Source organism: Ammodytes marinus (genome assembly GCF_949987685.1).
Source record: "Ammodytes marinus genome assembly, chromosome: 21".
NCBI lineage: Eukaryota > Metazoa > Chordata > Actinopteri > Uranoscopiformes > Ammodytidae > Ammodytes > Ammodytes marinus.
In genome coordinates, this window is record NC_137225.1 from 17,248,761 (window position 1) to 17,273,886 (window position 25,126).

Below are 25,126 nucleotides of genomic sequence, written 5' to 3' on the forward strand. Positions count from 1 at the left end.
GTTTTCCTTCTTTTAAAGATATAATTAAAGATATTGAATGTTGTCTTAATGTGTGGGTAGCCATCTTAGGTCACATTTTTCCATCTATACACTTTTCCTTATACCCATAGCCTTCACACTCAAGGAAAGACAGAGATTTACACACACTGCTACAGGCTTTTATCCTCCGGGCACCTAGATTGCTGAGAATTATACACAGATAAACGTATTTATTTGGGGAACGTGCACACACTCCTTCCCAGGTAAAGGCGTCACCGTACCTGCTTTACACTTGGTCCTGAGGCAGTGAAGAATACTATTGCTGGATAAATAAGTTGGTGTAGTAAGTTTGAGGCCTTGGGAAAATCGCTGTAGGTGCACCCTTTTTCGATATGACCACCTCCCTCCCCTTTTTTGATACTGTGAGGCTCATGGCGATTTATCAGTGTTTACCACATTGCCCACTGAAATTAGGATGGACTAAATGTGACTGATGGCATTATCTATGGATTGCAGCAGAGTGAATGACTGCCTTTTTTGTTGAAAGGTCACAAGCGAGGATGCGTGCCATTTTATCAATGTGTTCTTTAAAGAAGCTATGAAATGAGTGCTGAAGAAGGAAATAAAGTAAAAACCTGTTCTGGTGGTTACAATAAAAGCTTAGTTTCCTTTTTATTAGTCTTCTCATCCGATAAGACATGCTGTATTTGTTCAAGCCTTCCGTGTAGACCAGCACAACTAGCTCTTAGCGCTCAGAAATGAGGAGTGTGTGTGTGTGTGTGTGTGTGTGGGGGGGGGTGCACATGCAAACTTCACAACAGCCCTCAATTTACTTTCATGCTCAACTTGTTTGGTACAAAATAGTGAAACAGCTCCAGTGGAGTGCAGCTGTGACATTTTTATTAAACCATTCAGTTATCCCTGCCATTTTAGACATGGCATTTTCCCATTCTGTTCTTGCGGAACCAATTTGAACTCTGTCAATTTGAATCTGTAGTCTGGAAACTGTAATACCTACAAGATGACTTATTGTATATCCATTTGTAAGACCAACATTCAAAAACTCATTCTGGAGTTGCTCTAGTGGGACCGAGAAAACACTATTTTTTTTTAACCTTGAAATTGTGTGATGACATGGTCAGTAGCTTATGATATGAAAGGCGTTCGAATAATCCACTGCATTTGCAATCTCTGTTTGTAGGTATACAAGGCTAAAGGCATGCCGCTGGCTCTGTCAGACTGCATAGACAGAGCAGTGCTTCGAGAGAATGTGCTCAGAATGAAAATGCTAACATGCTAATGTTAAGCAGGTATAATGATTTTGTTCACAATTCTAGTAATGTGTTTACCAAACTTTAAAGTCATGAGGGGAGATCATGTGGACTATAAATAACATTGCAAACCTTTGTGCCAATTAACTCGGTCAAAAATTAGATATTTCACTAGATAATCGAAATGTAACCTTTGGCCTGCTTGTGGTAATAGAAGAAAAGTCAGGGGATCGCCCAAAGTCATCAAAACTCATCCTCTGGGGAACTTGAATGTCTTTAAAAAATGTAATCTCAAGCCAACAAATAGTTGAGACATTCCAGTCCGGACAAAAGTGGTGGACCGACAGTAGGCCTACACTGACATTGCCATCTTAAAGGTGCTAATTTTAAATATTTCTGAAACAGTCAAATTTTTCCTCTGATGATCATAAATTACATGTAACAGCAAACAAAACTATCAGTGCAAAGAATGCTATTTTAATATAGTTTTTCTAGATGCCTTTGTCATGGGTATGCTATGCTCACCCAGCAACTACAGCTTGCGTAGTAAAAACACTACCCCTTTTGACTAAAGGGGGTGCAAGAATGAACAAAAACTGAAAGTTCCTCGGAGCACCTGTACGGGCTTACATGTCTTTTTTCATAAATATAGTTTTTGGATGTTTTTTCATTTCAATATTCACAGTAATTGGGTCATTGTTTTCCTCCACATGGCAAAGCAAATCATTCATAAAAGAAGAGATGTTCAAAAAAAAATCAGTAGATGGGTTCAGGCTTGAAGCTGCCAAACCGGAAACCAGTCCTTGCATCACACCCTCATTTGGTGCAAAATTATTATTATAATTTTTTGGTTCTGGATTTTAGCAACGCATAATTATCACAAAAATAAATTCAATGCCAAGACTCCATCAGTGCCACAGCCAATTACGACAAAAAAAAAACATTTTAATTAAACTTCATTGAAAAGAAATGCTATCTGATTGATATGCTCTCGGTTTTTGTTTACCAAATTTGCTGTTGGTCATGAAGCATCGCTCAATTTCGCAAGACAATTTGCATGGAAAAATGATTCACCCATGGTATTATTATTTTCTACAGTGCCAGCAGCAACAATTAAGTGGATCCGACTTACTTTGCGACAGTTCATTTGAAATAAGTGCATATTTTCCTCAATAGGCTGGATTGATGTTTTCTAATGTGTTTCCCAATGCATGTCCTCAGGCAAAGGGAAAAAGCATTACAAGAACCTATAGCAGTGATTCTTGAGAACCGGGACAAAAGGCCGTCTTGCATATGTAACTGCTGTTATATTTAAAACTAAAAATATTTAAAATTTTAGATGTTATTAGGGATTAAGAATAGAATGTATGGAGCACAATTGTCTCCTTAAATTTAATTTCATCATTATTATGTCAAATATATGACACTTGTTATCTTCTCACAATGTCCAAAACAGTGTGTCCTCAGAGAAGGTTTCAATCTTTCATATGCAATAAAACCTATTAAAAATGTACTATAATACCTATAGGGCAAAACCCCTTTTTTTGGAAAAACAGACATGGAGCGTTGTAAAAGGTTGTTCACCAGAAATGATATCCAGGACCTTCCAGGATCCCAACCTGGGTGGACAACCTGGTCAACTAGCTGCTGGAAAGCTACAGGGGGCTGACATAGAGCAAATCAGAACCACTGTTTAAGTGAATGGGGATGGGCTAATAAAGAATGTTTTAAACTTATAGATATCATTATGAAACTTTGCAAGTTGATTACTGACATTAAAACAACAACTTTTTGTATTACAGCATTTTCCAAAAAGTTTGAATAAATATGAAAAATCATCAATATCTTGATCAAATTTGAACTGTGATTAGGAAAGGCTTCAGGCAGTTGGACACTTGTTTTGTTTTCAAAATTTAAAAACAAAATGACTTTGTTTTCTTCCAACATCTAGATTTTGGGGCTTTGCAGATATGCAAATGTACGCATCATTAGTAAGATATTGATGGTTTTTCATATTTATTTAAACATTTTCGAAAATACTGTAATACAAAAAGTTTTTGTTTTAATGTCAGTAATCAACTGGCAAAGTTTCATAATGATTTCTATAAGTTCAAAAAATTCCCCATTAGCCCATCCCCATTCACCCCCATTCACTTAAACAGTGGTTCTGATTTGCTATGTCGGCCCGCTGTAGCTTTCCAGCAGCTTGTCGACAAGGTTGTCCACCCAGGTTGTGATCGTGGAAGGTCCTAGATGTCATTTTTGGTGAACAACCTTTTACAACGCTCCATGTCCATAAAATCACTTTGCCCCCTAGGTATAATGATTAAAAATCATCAATAGCAACACTAAATAATCTCTCATATCAATAAAAACTGTTTTTCTACAACACATTCATGTTTTAGGATTCTAAGTGGTGGGACCACTTTACTGTAAGTCAACACCGTCAGACATTTCATTATGTAAAATGTATTAAAAACAGGCGACATAAGGGGCAGCTGCCACTTTGAAGGACCTCTTGTCAAATTCTACCTCTGCAGAGTACATTAGAGTCAGACAGGCTCTGATAAGTGTTGTAGTTTTAGAATATTTTACATTCCGAATCTTGAAAGTCCTGTGTCAACACTGACTTACAATTTCTGAAGAGGTTATTTGAACTTTTTTGATCATTTTATTTTCCTGAAGTAGTACATACTAACACCTAACATCAACAGAAAAACCAAATGGCTACTAGATAAATTCCATTTGTTATGTTTAAGAAACGTAAAATATGTCAACACCGTCAGACAGGAAATCTGATGGAGTTGACATCTGACGGTGGTGATAGGCCAAAAAAAAAAAAAAAGCTGGGAGGTTGTGTCAAAGCTTAGCTCAGTAGCTTAGTATATGTTGGATGTTGGATACATACATGTAATTTAATTTGCTGAAACATATGGTTTGTAGTTTTTCAACATTGCACCCTGTTTTGTCCCACTTCTCAAGAATCACTGATAGATGTCTGTTATTTTACTGCATAATATGCATAGGATGGTGGGCGGCTGTTTATCACATTGCCCTACATACGCCCCATCAGCTTGGTCACGCTGGCTCTTGCAAAACATGTTCCCATGTTGTTGTTGGTCCTTGAAGGACTATGTAATCTGGGCACTGAACCTTTACCATTCACATTATCTGGGACTGACGTGCAGGAGGCCTACATGCCTTCTCTGAACACACCTCCTCACAAAGCCACGCCTTCTTTCCTGACCTGAAGTTCAGCAACTTTCAACAACAACAGTAGTATGCTACTGTTCCTATCATGTACCCGCTGGCCTATATAGGCATTTGTGCATGAGCTAGTTGGAACCATAACAGAGGAGGTGCAAGAGAGGGAGAGTTTGCTTTTTTGGACAAGATCTGTAAAGGTTTTAGCATTTATAAAAGACGAATCACGCTCAAGTGCTGCTTTCAACCTGGTAAACACATATTACATTTGATTATAGTGACTTGTTTGTCCACTTTTGTTGTATTTTGCACATCTGCATATCATGCTTGCTCTTATAACAACCTTGTAGCCTGCAACATAGGCTGTATCCGTGCTCGTTAAACTGCAGCTCTTCAAATGCATAAAAATAGAATGGTGTTTTTTTTGCTGCCATTTAAATGAGTTCCCTGTTTCCACTTTCACTTCAGTTCTCTTCAGCCCGCCTGGTTTCTCTGCACGTCTGTTCCGGACGAGGGGGCGTGTGGGGTGGCCGCTACGTCATATCAGCCGCCGCGCTCTGATTGGCTGCCGATTCTCACCCGACACAGCTGTGATTGTTTTCTGCAGAGGAAGCTCTCTAGCCCCCGGTATGAGCTCTGTGCAGTGGAATTGAGCAGCACCGTGTGTCTGCTAACGACAATGTGAACTTACAGCTTGATTGCAGTCCTCGTATCGTTTTTTCTTCCAAGGCGCGAAAGACAAGAAAGAAAGAGGAGTAGCCTAGTTCTTTTATTGTTGGAACAGCAGACACTGGAGAAGTCTGTGGATCAAGGTAAGGACCATTGAGCTCATTCCTTTCTCACTCTTGTCTTGTCCTAACTTATTCACTTGTGGCAGAATCGGGGGAAGCAATTAGCCTACTGAATGTAGCCTATCTTTCATCTTGCAACCATGTAAGATATGTCGCCAGCCTATTTTGTCCATTTGTATGACAATCCTATTTCCGCCTCCTCCAGCCCCAACAGTGCCAAATGCCCAGACTAGAGAACCACTGCTGGAGCTGCTCGTGTGCATCAAGGGTCGAGACCAACAAACACTCATCCGGGGCAAACTGGTTGGCATCTAAAGCCGAAGAAATGATGTCAATCATCACCACGGTGCTCAGCAATGCGTACGGCTCGCTGCACGACATCCGGACGGCCAACCTGATCCGCCGGGGTCTCGTGCTCTTCACCGTGGGAGCGTTCCTCGCCCTGGTGCTCAACTTGCTGCAGATACAAAGAAACGTCACTCTGTTTCCCGAGGAGGTGATGACAACTTTGTTCTCGTCCGCCTGGTGGATCCCACCATGCTGCGGCACTGGGGCCGGTGAGTAGACAGCAATCTGGCGTGTGTGTGTGTGTGTGTGTGTTTATAAATAGTTGTTTAGAGCAGTTTGGACGCAGGTTATCGGTAGTTTCCTGCCAAGTTTGGGACAAAGGAATGCAGAGAGCAAGGGGAGGGGTTACAGTGCATGTGTCTTTTCCTTATAAAGACAGATTGATGGAGGGGGGGGGGAGAAAGCCATTAAAGATCACATTTCCAATCATATGTGGGCGCCTTTAGTCTGGAAATCGCATTTAGCTTGGTTTACACCAGTGAAAGAGTGCAATTTTAAACTATTTTCAGCAGAAAAACCATCATGTTCTTTTATTGCCTTTGCTCTCAGCAACTGTAGCATCAGGTGATTATGAATCATTATTCTGCTGTGTTTATGTTAGCTGTTATGCAAGCCTTCCTCACTGGTGTACACTAGTGTTCATGGGTTTTGTCTGGCGTTCAAATTATAAAAAAGGAAAAAAGACTGACTCAGTGCCTTCTCGAGCTGTGATTGGCCGCAACAGCCGAACAGGAGGTGAGCTGCGCGCTCATTGGTTAGTGTCATAACGGGTGAGCTGATGGGGGCGGTACCTTTGCGGCCAGGAACCAGGAAGCGGGAGAAGGAGGGAAAAAAATAAATAATAAAAAATAGCTTCCTCGTCCTCCCATGTGCTGCAGCCTGCAGGGCAGAAAACAAATGAAAGGAGAGTTGTAGCTTCATGCCTGAACTGTCTGTTGACATTAATCTGTTGATGTTAATTTCGCTCATTATCTTGTTTAAGGTATTCATAGTGTAAACTATGTGATCTAAGTGCTTTATGCCTATTGTGCAGTGGACTTAATGTCATTTATTTGGCATGTTATGAACAACTTCAGTCAATATTCAAATGGTTGATCGTCAGAATACATAGCCCCGGTTTTTAATTTGTGAGGATGTCTTGCTTGGTGACGTTGTCCTGATGGTAAACTGAATATATTTGGGTTTTGGATTGGTGGTTGAACGAAACATCAACTGGCGCCTAAGGAAATTGTGACAGGTGCTTTTTATTATTTTATTTGTCAATATAGAAGAGAGTGTACAAAATCAGCAAATCAACACTACATTAAACCATGCTACATCAAAAGAACAGTCAAATGCAAACAAGAGCCCACATTTAATGAAATATATGTTAGGCCTTGTTTAAGGATATGCACAGGTGTCTGAACGCATCACTAATTATGAAAGAATATCCTTTTAAAATACTTTAAAAAACAAAACAAAAAACAGATCAGCTCTGAGGCCGGATATGCCCTCTGGCATCTTGAGGTATTTCTGCTAACTGTTTGTTCCCTCTTTTTATTTTCCACAGCTGTTGTAGGCCTGCTCTACCCCTGCCTCGACAGCCACCTGGGAGAGCCGCACAAGTTCAAGAGGGAGTGGGCCAGCGTCATGAGGTGCATCGCTGTGTTCGTCGGCATCAACCACGCCAGCGTTGTATCCTTTCACATAGAGCCTGCTTTTTAGATCCACAAAGATTTTTTCTGTGTTTTTTTTTTTTCATTTTAAGCTGGTTTGTTATAGTGAACATTTGAGGGAAATACACTCTTCCATCTCCTGTTTGGACAGTAATAAAGCCACCGGGTGTCCTTCTTTACCCTTAAGATGTTATGGAACCAGCTGCTTGTAAGGTTAGGTTGTACAAATATTTGAGTAAGAGGCGAGTTAATCCCATGCCAGCCATCCCACTGTTTGACTGTTTCCTTAACTGGCTTGTAACACAGAAACTAGACTTCGACAACAACGTGCAGCTCTCCCTAACACTGGCCGCCCTGTCCTTGGGCCTGTGGTGGACGTTCGACCGGTCCAGGAGCGGCTTCGGTCTGGGAATCACCACTGCCTTCCTAGCTACTGTGTTCACACAGCTGCTGGTCTACAACGGTGTCTACCAGTAAGTTTAATTAGCCTCTCGTTTTCTTTCATAACACTTCGTCAAAAGTTGGGCCAGGTTTTTTAAAGTTTGGAGGAAACAAAACCGACGATGCTGTCTACGATGATTAATGGCTATGGTTTCATATTACACCCGCAGCAAATGCCATGTTGCTTCTGATTATTAAATAGCGATGAGAGAGAAAAACCCCGATCTGGTGTGACTAAAGTATGTGGAAGTACTCCCACCTGAATGATTCCAATAAAAAAAAAAGATGCTTGAAGTGCAGAGTTATATTTTGGGAAGTCCCCTTGTCTCTGGGAGCCCAATTAACTGGCCCCCCTACCGGCTTCAGTGGCACATCATCAAAAACACACAGCTGAGAAAAGGGACTGGAGCTCATGCTGACTTTATAAGGTGGGAACAGAGGGGGGGAGGATTATAGTCTCTGGCATGACAGGTTTTAGTATGTTGTATCTGACATTTGTGTTCGGCGTTGACTTTTAAGAGTCAGAACAGCATCACTCAACCCGCTCTGCATTATGAAACATTATGTAATGAGATTATTTTCTTTTCCCTTCTTTCAGGTATACGTCTCCAGACTTCTTGTATGTACGCTCCTGGCTCCCGTGTATATTCTTCTCAGGCGGTGTCACTGTGGGAAACATCGGAAGACAACTTGCCATGGTAAAATCTGCAATCATTTATAACATGTCATCCTATAACTTTAGGAGTCAAAGATATATATTAACATACAGCTGATTCCATTCCTCCGAGTACAAAAACAGAAATCGGCTTCAGTAATATTTCTGTAACCTTAAAATAAATCTTGACTCACCCTGCATTAAATGAATAACCCTAAAAATTAAGTAAGTAACCAATAAATTGTCACACAGTGTCTCTATTACATAGTTTTTCCAACAAAAACCTTAAAGACAATTTCATTTTTCAACTGTAAATTTCTCACTTTGTGCCTATCTTTGTCACAAAGTGACCTTTATAACCACATTTTAGGAGTTCCTTACAAAGAAAATGTTGTCCAGTATCCAGTTTGTGTCAGGCTTTAGTGTATAGTCGACCTCAGACACTTGCATCATTGGTCTACTTTGTGAGTAAATGTGATTCTCAAGAACAACAGAAATAACCAGAAGCAGTTTGCCGTCAGTTCCAAGAATGGGAACAAAGTTGAGGAATGATTAATGCAGCACAGCCCACGTGTTCTAAAGACAACACTCTGGCTTTTGGGTCTGCGGGTTTAACAATAACTAAGACATCTGAAAGTCATGAATAGCACTTGTCTTATATTTAACAAGACACAAAGTTTGACAGACCTTATGGTTCAAAATGGTGTCGCCCTCCATGTAAAAAATTCCAGTCTCTTTTTGGTATCTTCACTTCATTTACATGTGACCTGTTCCTAAAAACTGCTTTAAGTTTCAGTGGGGCATTTTACAGCCACATGATACTTGTGATCTTGATCCAGAGGCCTCTTTTTTTCAAATTGACAAGATAATAGTGAAAGGGGTAAAATATCAGCAATTCTGTGATGTCTTGAAAATGTTTGGCCCGTCGTATATTCATGCAAAATATCCCTACACATTCATCTGCATCCGACGGTTCAATATCTGCACATATCAAACTTCTCTGTGTAATGTGAAAATGATGACTTCAGATGACCACTCTGCAGCGTACATGCTTTTGTCCTCAAGTATTAAGACGAAAACCCCAGCAGCCGATAACACTGTCAAATGGTTTTTAAGTCGCTCAAAGTGCTTCGGACGCCCCCCTTCTGCACTCCTTTCCTTCATAATTATCCCATCAAGTGGGCTTTGATGTCTTCATTAAGCATGTGCCCAGAAGCCTCACCTCATTCTGTCTGTAAAGTAAGGAGTCCCCGTCACTCCCTCAGTTTGACTCAGTGAGAGCGTGAAAGCAGATTAAGGGCTGTTGTTTTTCACAGTCGTGCCGAGACACAGAGCCCAGTCAGGACTCGGCTGACCAGAGGGTCATTTGCTACTTGTTGTTTTTTGTTTTGCGATGGGGCCGGAGGAATGTTGGCACAAGTCCGCACTCGGCGTTTTGTTGTTTGTCTTTCTCTCCCTCCCTTTCGCTCCAGTGAATGGTTTATGAGGAGGATCAGGGAGAACATGAGACTCTTGTTTTTGTTGTTGTTTTTTCATTTAGTCTTTGATTAAATATGGGTACAGTGAAACAAATCTGTTGGCAGCATTTAGCATGCAGAATAATCATAAAAAAAAAGCTTTTCTCTATCCAGCTCTTGCTTCATAGCTGATAATTCTACTCGCTCATTTAAAATTACAGTGAGGTTAATATTATCTTAATCCGAGAGTATAAATATTCCCAACTACACGAACTGTTTAACTTTTCATGTCAATGAGAACAAGCTGTAAGCAGTTTTGCCGTGCTGAGCAAGCAGTACTCTCTTCCCTTATCGTACAAAATGTTCAGTTACCCTTTTGAAAAACAAATCTTCCCACAAAAAAATGGGAACTGAGAGACAAATGTTACATTCGTTAAACATAACCTTGACTCTAGAAGTAGTCCTACATTAAAAAAAATTGTCCACACACAGTGTCAGCTGCAGTTTGGAGGTCTTAGGTTACAGGAAACTGAAACTGTGTTCTTGTGGGAGTCATGTCCTGAAAATGAGTCACCTTAGGCTGTAAAAAGTTTTTTTCATAGTCATCAGAACATAAATGGATTGAGCCATTCATCAGATACATTTCCCTAAATGACTTCCCTTATTGTAAGGATCACATAATTACTTAAGTTCTTACATAAAATGTACCGCATTTTTCGCACTATAAGCCGCACTGGACTATAAACCGCAGGTGTTTTAATGTTTAATTACCATATGTAAGAGTTTGTGCACAGAGGGGATTGTCGGAAAAGAGATGGCTGCTTGAGGAAGCTCCCATTTATTAACATTTCAACAAACAAGTTGCATATTTGCACAACGTATTCAAGTGTTACCATTTAGTGCAATAGTAGACTAGCTACAGAACATATACTGTGCTGTGTAATTATTATATTATTAGCCGCACCGTTACATAAGCCGCAGGGTCGAAAAAGGCGTGGCTTATAGTCCGAAAATTACGGTATTTAAGACACCACCCAAGGCACTATACAGCTACTGTGACTTTATAACTTACATTTTCCAACAGTTTTTTTTTTTTTAAACTCCATTATCGGTTGATCGATATATGTTGTTAACACCTGGATTCTTCTGTCTCCCCTCAGGGTGGTGCCGAGAAACCTCACATGGACTGAGAAGCAGCAACGCAGGAAAACCATGCGAAGGATAGCAGAGGTTTAAAAAAAAAAGGACATGTTATGTGAAGAACAGGAACAATAACAGGAGAAAAATAGACTCATTTGTTTCTACGTCATCCTTTGTTCTCATAACAAAGTGCGGGTCAGGAAAAGCCCCTCATCTAACGTGCCATGTCCTCTGCACCTCCTTGTGGCCAAACCAGCTTTCCCTTCCACTTCTGTTGAACTCCAATAGCATTAAGACTTCCTTTTTTAAAAGACATGGGAGGACAGTGTTGGCCTTTTATTTTTTTGAAGTGAACTTCTACTTTTATTTTCATGCCGGAAGTGCGTATCTTCCCTAGTTTATGGAGTGGAATCGTGTGTGTGTGTGTGTGTGTGTGCGCGCGCGCGTGTGTGTGTGCTTTTAGAGTGGATGTGTCCAGAGGAGACGTGACATGAGAGGGGTTTCTCTAATGTTTCTTTTTTCATAGCCTCAATATTATATGATCATAAAAAGGGAAATGTTGTATGAGTGGGTGAAAAGAAAAAATGTCTTAACTCCTGAATAGAGATATTTTCAGCGGCCTCAGTTGCTTCACCGAGGCACAGGGTGGGATGTATGTTCCCAGTCAAAACCAAATTAAGTATTTATTTAGTACCTTTTGAATGACCCCATACCAAATGTACTGTATCATAATGAATGATGCTTCCCATTTTGAAAGGAATTGTTTGAACATTGGGAAATAGGTTGAGAAATTGCTTTCTTGATGAGGGTTGGATGTGAGAACTCATGTCTGTACGGTAAATGTGTAGCTTGTAGTGCAAAGACTGAAACGGCTAGCCTGGCTCTGCTGAGGGTAAAAAAAATCAAACTACCAGCATCTCTAAAGCTCAACACGTTATATCATGTTAGTTAATAGTCTAACTTTTAAAAGCTAATCTAACTGGCTGCTGGTGCTTGCTACATCTTCACTTTACAGGCATGAAAGTTGTATCAATCTTTTCATCTTAAGTCGAACTATTCCAGTGGCTATGAAAAAGAAGTTTGATAGTATTTATTGTGTGAACTGAAATTATGTGTCTAGATTCAGCGGCTCGTTTAGCTTAACTTAGCACATAGCCTCTGCTGAGGTTAACAAAACCCATGTACCAGCACTTTTCTATCTAGCTAATGGTTATGTTAAGCCTTGTGTTTATTTCATTTCAACTTAAAAGGCTAAGTTGAGCAGCTGCTGGGTCTAGCTACATTTAAGGTACAGAAAGTGGCTTGATCTTCTAAGTTAAACTAATCCTATGAAACATATGTTTAAAGGATAGCAGATGGACAGGAAATAAGGATATTTACTGGAGTGCCAAGTAGTTTTTACTGGCTGATATTCATTTATGTGTGTATTTAAAAACAGAAATGCAAACTTCATCAATGAAAATTACCCTGGTATTTACCTGTGAATAGTATCATATTCACACATCTCTTTCAGTACATATGATTTTTTTAGAAGACATACTCTTGAGACCTTCAGTGCTTTGTTTCAGACAGACAGACAGACAGACAGACAGAGGATTGTTTTAGCGAGGAAGGAGAAAGTAAGGCATCGAAACGTAGTCGGGAGTAAAAGAAATGCCAAGGCGATTTTTATTTTATTTTTTTATTAGCAGACAGAGGAACGACCCCAAGGTGTAACGTGTTTGGAATGAATGTACCTGAGGTATAACTGCAATTACTTTAACCAGCATATGTGGTTACAGTTAAGACAGTGATTTATTTTTCTCTCCACTCTGTGGCCATGTGTTAAATGTCTTATTAGAACGGCCCAGTGATTCCCATCAAGACCAAACATTTGACCGTGTGATCAAACACGTTTCCCACTTCAAATTGTATCTCCAAACCAGCTATAGCAGTTTTGGGAACATACACCTGTGGAAGGAGAGGGCAGGACATTATGACTTATTAAGATTTGCAATCTGTGATTGCCTGTGTATTATAGAATGTAGTGCTTTTGTCACTATAACAGTTAAGTTTTTATCATTTGTACAAACATAATGACATTACTGCTTGTATGTTAAATGGCTTGTCTATGTAATCAGACTGGTATTATTACCTTACTAGACCGAAAGTATGTTAGTGTTTGGGGGTCTAGAGGATTAAGTGCAATCAGAGTATACATGAGCCGATTATTCTTCCTTTATTTATTATTATTATTTTTGACTGGCTTAAAAAAAAATTTGTAAGTATATGCAGTGTTGATACTTAAAAAAAAAAAAAAAAAGCAATAACAGCTTTGTTTTTTGTTTTTGTGAACAATATTTTCATCAGAGACTACATGCCTTTAGAGTCAATACCAATGAATCTCACCAGAGAGAAAAAAACTATTGTGTCAAACATTTTGTAAAAGAAAAAAAAAATCTCATTTGGTAGCATTATGGAAGGAAACCTGATAATGGTTTTTGTTTTGATACTTTATCGCAGATCATTTCGGGTTGAGTCTGCCAACATTCAGGTGTGCTACACTGACAAGAAAGCTTTATTTTTCTGAGGTGGTGAAGCACCTTTTGTTTTTGACGTGTTATTAGAGTACCCTTGTGTGTCTGATATTTCAGCTGTGTATAATTTTTGCTACCATGAATTTAAGTGAAAAAAATAAACACCTGACCAAGGATATTTTTGTGCTTAAAATCTTCACTATACCCTATAGTGGTTAAAGGGGATACAAAACTAGTGTGATCGTGACACATTAAAACTATCCTTTAAAAGCAGAAAGAAAAACAAAACAAAAATCTAGCTTCATTACTCACCTGATACGAAAATACATAATACAACTAAGCGTCAGGCAGCTGTCCATTCTGCCTTTGATTATAGACACTCGCCCTTTAGTAACACGTCTCAACAGCCTCAGTAATACAATAGCCCTTCTGATTTTGTTTTTTGGGTGTCAAGTGCAGCCGCAGCTCAATTGCACCAGATTTTTTTTTCCTTTTTTGGGAGGGGTGGGTGAGTAGGTGGGGGCGAGGGGGGGATGCCAATGGTGGCATTTGTTGTGTCTGCTGTCACGGCCAAGTTGAATAGATGAGGACGCCCTTTTGTCCGGGGGTCGCTGTCAGTCTCCGGAGCCATTATAAAATGTCTTCGGCTGCATCTTCCCTCTCTCTCCCCTGTAGAAAAAACCCCCTCAGAAACTACCCCCTACGCACCCCCTGTGTGTCACTGGGATCAGGAGGAACTGCCCCCCCCCCCCCCCCCCCCCCTCCCTCCTCTGTCTACCCCCTCTCTGAACACGCCTTTCTGGAGGGCAGACTTCTATTTATACCTAGCGGGGGACTGACAGTTAACCTTTTGCACTGGGGAGGATATTTCTGGGAGTGGGGCCAATTTCTGTGGGCTATTCTGAATGAACCCCTCGTTCTGGGAGGCTCTCTATACATCTATGTTGTATCTGTAGGCTACTCTATCTATCTATCTATCTATCTATCTATCTATCTATCTATCTATCTATCTCCACCATCCATCAATCCATCCATGTCAAATTCAGCTTTATTGTACATTTTTTCCATCTATCTATCTATCTATCTATCTATCTATCTATCTATCTATCTATCTATCTATCTATCTATCTATCTATCTATACATACATACATCCATCCATCGGGCCAACGATCCAGCGCCACACGCCACTTTTCTCTCTCCCTCCTCCTCCAGTCCCCTCCTCCTTTCGGGCAGAATAATTGGCCGAGCTTCAACCTCCTTTCATTTCCAGCCACAGCAAACTGAAAGACTCCATTAGAGGGCCTCCTTATTGCCAAAAGAACCCCCCCTCCCTCCTTCGCTCTCTTCCTCTATCTCTCACTCATGCTGTTTGTCCTTGCCTTCCACAAGGCGGAGGAGACAGGCCCCATGGTCCATCTGATCTATTGATTTGAGGCCGTGTATATAAGTTCTCCTGCTGGACTGTTCAATCTCATCTCCTCGCAGCTCCTTTGTGTTTGGATTGCGTCGTTGAAATGCCTGTTATTGGGCACTCTATAATTTGCTGCAGCAAGTCAGCTGCCAGCACATGAAGGCAGGGATGTTACCATTTAACAAACATGGTATACAGTATAGCAACCCACTATGAAAGTCACTTAAATCAGTGGGTCAGTCAGTAGGCTACAAACTCAGGCTGTGCAGCACAATTTTGTTCAAATCTGACATATAATGTGATATTCTTGTACAACAAAGACAAAAGTACCATATTTGTCAGGGTTAATTTAGGGGAAATGTGTATACAATTGATATTTCAATTTGAGGGTACAGAAAATGTGAAATATTAGTTCTGATGTTATATACCTTTAGTGAAGGGAGTGTCTGGATATGTGTGTGTGCTACTTGTAGACACATTTTACAATTTTTTTCTTGGAGTACGTGGATTTCAGCTTTTTTCAAATTATTGATTAGCTGGGTCGACAATCACTCAAAACATCATGTCATCAATACAAAATCAGTATTTCTGCACAGACGTAGGAAAGCTTTATTTTGTGTAAGAATAAATCATGTATGAAAAAAAAGATACATACAAATTCAGTGATTTGGGTAAAATAATAAAATCACATCACCTTGAATGCCCCACATTCAGAAATAACAAATAAAATGGACCAGACCATTAACATACATTCATATGAGCTTATAAACTTGACTTTTGGATGATAATTTTCTTCTGGCCTTCGGTCTCTTCTCACCGAGACCCTTAGGATACAGGTGGCCTCACTCCCTCTGAACAGAAGTAAGTCTCAGCTGTAAACCTCATCCTACCTGCACACACACACACATGTAAAGTCCTCTCATGTGCTCTCATATAGTCATCTTGACAAGTACTTTGCTTTGCCTCATGCTCTTCTTTTTAAAAAGTAAAGGCGTGCATCAAGGTGGTAAAAAAAGACATGTTGGCAAGCAGAGGAACGGGAGGATATTAAGAGGCAACATATTCTGAAGTAGGTAAACCGTGAGATTACAGTGCTGTCTACTCAAAAAGTGATTGCTTTTGTTTTCCACCAGATGACAGTATTTATCCTCTCAGCTTGTCTGGACATCACTGCCATGACATCTGTGGACCTCTAGTGGAGGGAGAGGGAACAACCGTGTCTTGCAGGGGCCTGATATCACAATACTATTAAGCCAACTTACTTTTAGGAAGACAGACATACATTTTAATCGAGCACATATGACTTGAGCCTTTATGCAAAGCACAGATGGAGTGTATTTGATTCAGCTGAGATAACACGCTCTGTGAATGGCCCTTTGTGTACATTTTGCATCAATAAGGAGTCAGAATACTTGAGAAAATACCATCAGTAAATGTTAAAAAATATATATAGATATATATTTTTTCCTTAAAGCCTCTCAAACTCACTGATAAACATAAAAAAAAATCAGATTCAGAAAAGATAATGCATTAAACAGTGGCTGGAATATTATTCTTGGAATATTTATCTCACACTGCAGTGAGCGGGGCAGAGCATGCATGATAGAAAAGGTCAATGAAATGGATTTGAGTGTGGAGAAAAAAAAATATCATTGCACACTCTTATTTTCTCTGCCAAAAGGTCTTCTGTGGCATTAATGTCCTGCTCTCTCTGATATATAATGAAAGATTGTGTGTGTGTGTGTGTGTGTGTGTGTGTGTATGTGTGTGGGTCGTTTAGGTCTACTGAGTCTTCATTACACCAGAGCTGGGTGCGCGCACACACACACACACACACACACACACACACACACACACACACACACACACGGACACTGTCCTCTGCCCTCTCTCATTGCCTCTCCCACTGCTGGCCAGGAATAATGAATTACAGTGGATGCCATGGGGGGCTGAGTGAGTGGCTCAGAAGTGGACTCCATTTTAGCTCAAATTACGTCTCAGATCCCATTCAAATGGCAGTGTGAGGCTGCTCACTGGCCCCCTTTAAGTATCCCTGTCTGGGTTGGAAATAATCACACCTTTTTCATTTGTTAACTCATTATTATTATTATTTAGGTTTATGTGTATGTGTGTTTGTGTGTGTAGTCATTCCTCTGGTTCTTTTTGGTTAGATTACAGGATCAGAAAATTAATAAAAGTAAAGCATCAACACACACAAAAACATAAAGACTATGCAGCCTCATCTGCAACGCTGTAAACAACAGTTCACGTCTGGCTGGGGTTTATCAGTTCAGTCACCATGCTGCTCAGCCTTGTGTGCCATTCCTGTTGAATCCCCTTCTTCCATCCGCAAGACAATCATAAAAAATGACAGTAAGACCTCAGGTGATGGCACATTATGCACACCATCCAAACAAATCCTCCTCCCAGTGTAAATTAAACACACCCAGTGCATCTCACAGCCCAGATCAGACTCTGCAAACCGTGCTGGGTAATAATAATAATAATGATAACAATAATAACTGAGGTAATGGAATAAATCAAGGACAGCCTTTTTCCATTGCATGATCTATTCGAGGAGGCAGACAGCAAAAATCTCTGCATGCTTGTGGCTACATCTTTACACCACAGGTCAGTAGCCATAAGCACTCTCTAGTTTTGGTATAAATAATGGAATAATGAAATAAGAGGTGATGCTCTATCAGTCTGGATTCAACAAATGCCTTGTTTGTTGGCCTGGGTATATGGGATTGTGGATTGTGAGGATGACAAATGTATTAAAATATTAAACATGAAAATCAGCTGTTCAATCATTCAGTTTCCTATATGGAAAGCCCAGACACCTGTTGTGTGGCAGAAATGAAATTGAGACTAACATATCAGATTATGGACGCAGATATGAAGGAAAATGTTCCATATGATGTCACCAACTCGAACATCGTTAGAGGATGGAGGCTTAATTTGCATAATCCAAATCATGCTTGAAGCCCTGTTTAGAATGCACTAAAGGTCGATGTTTGTCATGTTTTAATTAGTCTTCATTAGTAGGCGAAAGAGGCATTTTCTAGGAAGCAACAGGCATGCGGCCTATTCATCTGGCAGTGCTGAGAGATGCACAAAGTTGGCAGGCTAAATCCATCTGGGAAAGTTATTGCGCCCAAAATGGCCTCCGACAGCCCGCCCCCTGATAAGTGACAAATTCACAACATATCCGCGGCTGGGGGATAAAAACAACTCAGGTGCGCAAGGGGTGAAAGGAGCTCCGTCGCACATGGTGCTTTCAGGGGAGTCCAGCACTATTTTGGCGAGTTAGAGAGCACAGGGCGCAATGCCACACAAGGAGAGGGGTCGAATGACCGCGTATGACTGACCTCCTTCCATAATTAAAGTAGCAAGACATAACACGAATTGTTTCTCCCGTTTACAATGGACTTCTATCTGAAAGCCGAAATAAAAAAAAATCATGCATGCTGTTTTTTTTGTGAACACTTGCCTTAAGCGTGTAACTTCAAAAGTCCACTCTGGTTTACGATCACATTTGGCTTGTTGGTTTTGGCCTTTTTAACTGTGCAGACATGTACAAAAAGGTTTCGGTTGCAGCTTGAATTTATTCGCTTAAACTGAAGATGAACACCATTTGGGGAAAAAGTGCATGTGTGCATTGCTGCACCTAACCTCTCCTTGGCAAACTTCTCTTTTGATTTGCAGGATATATAGGCTATGTTAAGGTTTTACTGAAAAACAAATAAAACAAAAACATTTAAAAAGTCTTATGGTCTACATTCTTGTATGGTGAACCTGCTATCAGAGAACAAATCAAAAAGAGTTCATTCTGCAGCAGGTGCTTTCCACCTGTCTCTCTGCCACTTGTTCCTCCCTCCTCGTAAACGTAGGACAGGTGCGCGAGGCATGTGGACGATCCAAAGCTCGTAAAGCATCCTGGGCGCACGGGAGCATCGATGACCTAAACACTTTAGAGTATAGTGGGTGGGGGTCATTGAACATCAGGTAGACCCGCTGCTGCTGCTGCTTTGGTGCTCGTTTTACATTACATTGGCTTTTCTTTGAGATGTGTTCAGCCCCCCAAACCCCCAGTTGCATGGTAGCCTATTTGTTCTGTATGATGACTAAGAATGTAAACCCATTAACCTCACGGAAATAGCCACCTCATGTAGCTAATTCTTTGCTGTCACAAGTAAGACGTCCCGACATGTTATAAGTCCAGCTGGAAAACTATAGCCTCGGCTACATGAAGAACGCTAGGCCTAGTGTAGCCTACTGTGGACTCAGATAAAACTGTAGGCCTATCTACCTGATGCAGTGGACTCTGATGCAGTGAGAAAACAAATCCCAATGACTTTTAATAGTGATTAAAAGATAAATAATAACAATGAATAATAATCGTCGTAAAACACGTTTTGAAGTTTTGCAAAAGTAGGCTACATTATAGTCAGAGAGTGAACATATGAAAATACGTAATTTTTTCAACCTTATATTTCCTTTGTCTTGGCTATACTAACGTCAAAGAAGAATGGGCTGATTCAAAAAACTAGTTTCTCCCGTGCCTTTAAATACTTTCAAAATAAGAGGAATATGTTCGACAGTGATATTCAATTTAAATTTTAGCAATCCACGTTTGCCACAACATTTCTAATGTATTACCAGAGCTGTCACCTTTTATTTAATTCTCTTTCCCAACTTTTTTTCCTTGCGTTTCGTTTACTGCTTGCTGGGCTTAGGCTACTTTTTACTAATTATGTTTGAGTAGGTTTGTTTATGTAAGCTAGTATTATTTAATTTTTTATTATGCCAACTTTTTTTTAGCCTGGTCAATCCTTGGAGTTCAATTTAGACTTCCTGATTTGTCAATAAAATATTGAGAAAATGAACAAACTCCTCTCATTCTTCGTCTGGTTTTCTGCCATGCTTTGTTCAAACTGTATTTTCCACTGCGAGACTTGGGCAACATCCGCATTCTCTCTCATTTAACTTGCAACAGTATAAACTATTATTTTCAGTGAGTTTTATACAAGTTTCCTATCACTCGATCTGTATCCAAAACAAGTCATTAAACCACAGTTAGAAACTCTCATTTTAATGTAGGCTATTTATTTTTTCTTCTGATGTAGCCTAAATTCGGACGTAAGGACTTTTTTGGACACATTAAGCAATATTTACTTTTTAAAACGTCCCCCCCCTCCCCCTTAAATCAACTATCCGCCCATGCATCGTTGTTCTCATGTTAGTGAATCATTCAAGAGTTTACTGAGTTGCATTCAATTAACCGTCTGTCTAATTTAGCTGAAGCCTTAATTGCGCTCGGGGTGGTGCAGTTGTGTGTTGCTAAGCTTCTGTTTGAGACTGCTGTGGAGAAATGCAAGCCGCTCCTTAAGAACAATCCCAATTCAAATGAGATTTATCTACGCCAGAGCGATCAGACGGATTAAGAGTTATTAAAACCTATAAAGGGCTGAGACCGGTCCGGGAGATTCATGAGGCCTATACTACAGTCCGGAGGATTTGTCTGCTAACACATCGACAACACTAAACTATTTAGATATCATCTAGCCTACAAAGTTAGGTATAATGAATAGCCAATAGCCTACGCGGCGATTTAATGATAGAAACAAAAATAAATGAATCAGGCAAAAAGACTTTGAGAAGCACCATCTAATTTGTTTTCACTAAAACAAAACAAAATATATCAACAACATTATATATAGCCTATATAATATAAAAAGCTGAGAAGCTGAGGCGGAACTCCCTCACCAAAATCTGAAAATGTACTTGAAGATACGTTTTATTTTCCAAACTTGTTGACTTTTTGTAGTGTAGACTTTTGTCTTTGTCACGCAATTAGGGCCCCGCGTCTAATCTTTCCTAATTCGACTGCCATGCTTTCGGGGCTGACCCGAGGGAAAAAAAGGGCAACGAGCTTCCAGGCACACAAAAGCGCAACAAAAAAAATCATACAGGATCATCACATAGGAGAGACGTGCTTTCAGGTTTTGAAAGGGCACAGGAAGCTGGAGGATTTGGTCCGACCCCTGCATGGTGACAGAGCTGATATCTTAGAGACCCCCATTCATGTGGATGGAAGGAAGTAGGGGGTTCTAGGGTACGGGTAGGGTGGGGTGGGCTCGGGGTGCATCTGCAGACTGAGGTCCCACCGCCCTCTGATCTGTGAGCTGGCACACATCACGGCGTCCATTCACAAATCCTCCTTCTGCGCGTCACCTTTTGTAGTACTCCATAGTACTGAGCGCTGGTGACGTGTAAGACAATCCTACCAAGGAAAATACAAGGGAAGAAAAAATAGGTTATAGGAACTCAAGGACAGGGCACATGCGCACAATGCACACGATTTATAATAGTAGTAGTGGTAGAAGGGTGTGTGTGTGTGTGTGTGTGTGTGTGTGTGTGTGAGAGAGAGAGAGAGAGAGGAGGAGGAGGAGGAGGAGGAGGAGGAAGGGGAGCGTATAGAGCTTTAAGTGAATATGAAATGTTGCCGGATTTATAGTCTGCATAGAAAACAGTGCATTTCCATCTTAAAATTCGGAATGCTTTTTTTTCTTTAAAACACAGGGAATATTATTAACCCTTCCATGCAAAGCAAGAGAGAAAGATTTCCCACTGCTTTCTGAAACAATCAAGAGAAAGGAGAGGAAAAAAGTGAAGCATTCAGTCATTTAGTGGAACCTGACAGACAGGAATCAATATGTCCTGCTCCCCTGAACAAGAACAGAGTATTCATTGATTAATTGTACACAGTTGGTCCTATTCTTCAACCATAAGGCAGCGTTAGCAGTTTATACTAAAAAAACAAAAACAAAAACAAATCGTACAGGCCTATAGGGACATTACCCATAATGCTAGAAGAAATGTAAGAATACTTTGATCAATGATTTGACGACGGTCTGCTTGACGTTACGTGACGAACTTCTACAGAGAAAATGATCACAAATAAGACTCAAATATGAAAACAACATTGCATCTGTGTTCAACACGTGAAAGGATTGCAGGCTGACATTTGTGCGCACATCAGACATCGGTCGATTATATTCACCCTCCAGTCCTTCCTATATTTCGGGGAAAAGCTGTCTCATAACTGCAACATTGGACGGACAATGTTTCACCAGAACAGCACATGCACAGGTTTTAATGTCACCTGCAAATGCAACTGCACGCGCCAACTATAAGAGCAGACGAGGCCTTGTGAGTTCTTGCTCGCCTTGATGAGCACTTGCATGTAGGCCTACTCTATAATGCCACTATAACAGATATATTTGGATGGATTCTGGTCATGTTCTATAGCAAGAATATTATTCAAAAGTACACCGTGGATTCTTGTTTCCATTCCACCGCTTGTGGAGAGCCCAGAACCAGATACAGTTTATTTTTATTTTTTTAAATATAATGTTCAAAGGTGAGCTACCACCATCATAATGACCTCATTTTAAAATTGCCTTTTCACCACAGTATTAAATCAATATCGTATTAAAATAAACCTCAACAAACCTCCTAAAGTCTTTACTAGCCGATAAAACTACAAAGCAAGCATGGCACCAAAACAACAGATTAACATTATAATAAGGCAGGTTTATAAAACAGACTCACTAATTAGCTTAAAATGAGTCGATGAATGAATGACTGCAGTTGGAAATAAAAATAAATAGACTTGAACACAACAATATCGTAGTATGCAAATCAAGTGGATACTACAGCACTATTTTAACCCCTTCATCGCCCAGGATAACCCGTCCTACAATGTGATTTCATCCACTAGCAGAAAAGTAAAACCACCAAGTCATGGTTTACGTCAAACTATAGAAATCTTCCAGTAAAATCCGACATCGTTGATTTAGTGATGTTACCCCAGCTGGTGTTCTGCTTAAACAGGACACTTATTTTAAATTATTATTTTTTTTTTTTTTTACCACCAAATCCCGCCAAGCAGAACAGTTAATTATTTTCTGGCAATGTAGGCTTTATACCGCAAAAGAAATAATCTCGTTTTGAGTAATAAAAACTCAAAACTGAAGACCATTGTACACACTGGTGTTTAATCTAGTTTTACGCACAGGAACGTCCTATGCGTAAAATCACTCTTCACGATCAGAAACCATGAATCCAATCAACTGTTTTCTTCTTTTGTATTAAAAACGCTGCTTCAAAATGGACACATGTGAAACAAGTGCCACATATGTCATTTTTTTAAATAAAAAAAATAATATTACAGGGTTTAAAAGTATTCTGTAAGGCGTGTTAACATGTGCATATATTTTGTTGCAGTGCACAAAGCCTCTTATTATAATGCACAGCCCTCAAATGGTGTCATTTCCTCCAGACATCCCTGTTTTGCTGGGAGGTTAGAGGCCAAGCCCAGGCGGTAGCGGCCTGTCTGTGCCTCCATTGTCTGCTGCTTATTTAGCGCTCAACATTAATCTGCGCTTCCCCTCACAAGTGAGAAACAATCGCAGCATGAGAGTGGCCTGTCTAATTACATCTTTCACTCCCAACTTTCACTTCAGCAGCCGACGTGAGAGCTTGGATGGGCCCTTTGTGATTAGTGGTGATGGGGGGCATGTGAGATATAGGAGCAAGAGGGTGTTGTTAAGGTAGTTTTTGGAATAACATATTTATTTTCAAATGCAGCAATACCAGGAAGCAAGGACTCACTCTTAATTGAAAAATACTATTCAAAGATCAGCTTGAAGCCCTTTGATGTGGCGTTTTGTGAAGCTGTGCGCACATGGGCTGTCAATACGCCCCAGATTAAAAGCCTAACAAATATTTTAGGTAATAACACTACACTAAAATCGCTTTTCAATTTGCACAAAGCCTGTATTTAACAAGTGAAAAAAGTCAAGGATGGGATGTTTTCCGCTGGACCATAACATGGCTTAGTCCCTCCATCTTAAATCGCAGGTTCAACGTGGCACAAATACAAATTAAAACAACTGTGTGAAGCCTTCACAGCAACCAAACTACACATGTGTATTTATGGTTAACTTCCCCATCGCTCAAATAAATGGGAATAATCTGTTCATATTTACAGTGGCTGACCGGCCTGTGAGGTGCAAAAACATCACATTAGAGAGAAAAAAAAGTAGGTTATGAGTCCTCTGTTCATTTCAGAAATGTGTATCTATTATACTCCCACTCAAAGTAGAGGAGCATCCAATGTATGCACGTAGTAATAGAAAGAAGACAGTTTCTTGGGTTTTTACGTGAATTGTTCAAAAAGGGCTCCTCACTCAGTCTCTGTATTGCTGCTCCTCTGTGGTCCTCCTCCACGATGCCCCCTTTTTCTTTTACGCGCAGCCCCGGTTCACTCGGCAGCCGAGAGCCCGGCTGAGCCACCGCCCCGGGAAGAGATCCACAAACTTAGCGCTGGTCAGCAAAGTTACCCAAAGTTTTGTCTTTGGCGCGACTCGGTAGCCTGCACCCAGCACAAAACAGTTTGTTTGCATCACTGATTTCTTTTAAAGGGATATGGACCCAGTTCTCGGTCGAGCGCAGCGTCACGACAGGCCAACATGAGAACATTAGAAAATGTCTTGAACCCTGAACATGTGCGCGTTTGAAGTTAGAAAAGGAAGTCTTTCGTTGTCATTATTTAGTTTCCATGCATTTTGTCGACTGAGGCGACTGGAAGCAACATGTCACATTAGGCCATCCCTGCTAATCAGAGGGATTCAATTTCCCTATGTAGATAAGGACGCTCAGTTTCTATAATTTAACCAAAGAGGAATGTTTTTGAGGTTGAAATAACATTTTTGAGAGAATAGTTGCTCCACCCTCAGTTCATAGCATAACGCCATGCAGCAAAATCTGCTTTCCGTGTTTTAACCTTGGCTAGGACATGCTTGGTTACGTTCCTCTGTCCTTAGCTTTTTAGATTAACATTTAATGCAAATATGTTGAGATGTGTTCAGTGTTTTCTAAATGTGTATTTTTAGCTAACATTTAAACACATGGTGCCTGAAAAAGGTTTTCATGTCACGGGTTCCAAAAATACAATAGGTCATTTCACCATATTTTGAAAGGATTCCGTCTCGTTTGCCTTCATAAGAGCATGTTTACAAGTTGTTCTCGAATTGTGGATATCTACAAGTGTCGAGAATGAAACTTGGCATGTTATAGTGCACTGAATATACTATTCCTCATTTTATTGGGAATCCCTCCCTGCCTCTGCCCTGCAAGCGAGGAACCCCGGGGGTCCCCACAAACCACTTTGACAACCGATGCTCCAAT

The 25,126-nt window shown here is 40.3% G+C and overlaps 1 protein-coding gene across 1 annotated transcript; it reads left to right on the top strand.

Annotated features, from left to right (window-relative positions):
- Positions 1-5,091: 5,091 nt before the first annotated feature.
- Positions 5,092-13,622, top strand: insig1 (insulin induced gene 1). The gene is made up of 6 exons (XM_080050213.1): positions 5,092-5,266; positions 5,451-5,802; positions 7,143-7,267; positions 7,555-7,721; positions 8,288-8,387; positions 10,962-13,622. Exons 2-6 carry the CDS (start codon positions 5,466-5,468, stop codon positions 10,989-10,991), a joined length of 759 nt encoding a protein of 252 aa, XP_079906339.1. The 5' UTR covers positions 5,092-5,266; positions 5,451-5,465; the 3' UTR covers positions 10,992-13,622.
- The last annotated feature ends 11,504 nt before the right edge of the window (positions 13,623-25,126 follow it).

Excerpts from the sequence above, each read along its gene's own strand:
- insig1 (XM_080050213.1), top strand. The coding sequence starts at position 5,466 with ATGCCCAGACTAGAGAACCACTGCTGGAGCTGCTCGTGTGCATCAAGG. Across the intron at positions 7,268-7,554 it reads GCATCAACCACGCCAGCGTT|AAACTAGACTTCGACAACAA; the intron begins GTATCCTTTCAC and ends CTTGTAACACAG. Across the intron at positions 8,388-10,961 it reads TCGGAAGACAACTTGCCATG|GGTGGTGCCGAGAAACCTCA; the intron begins GTAAAATCTGCA and ends GTCTCCCCTCAG.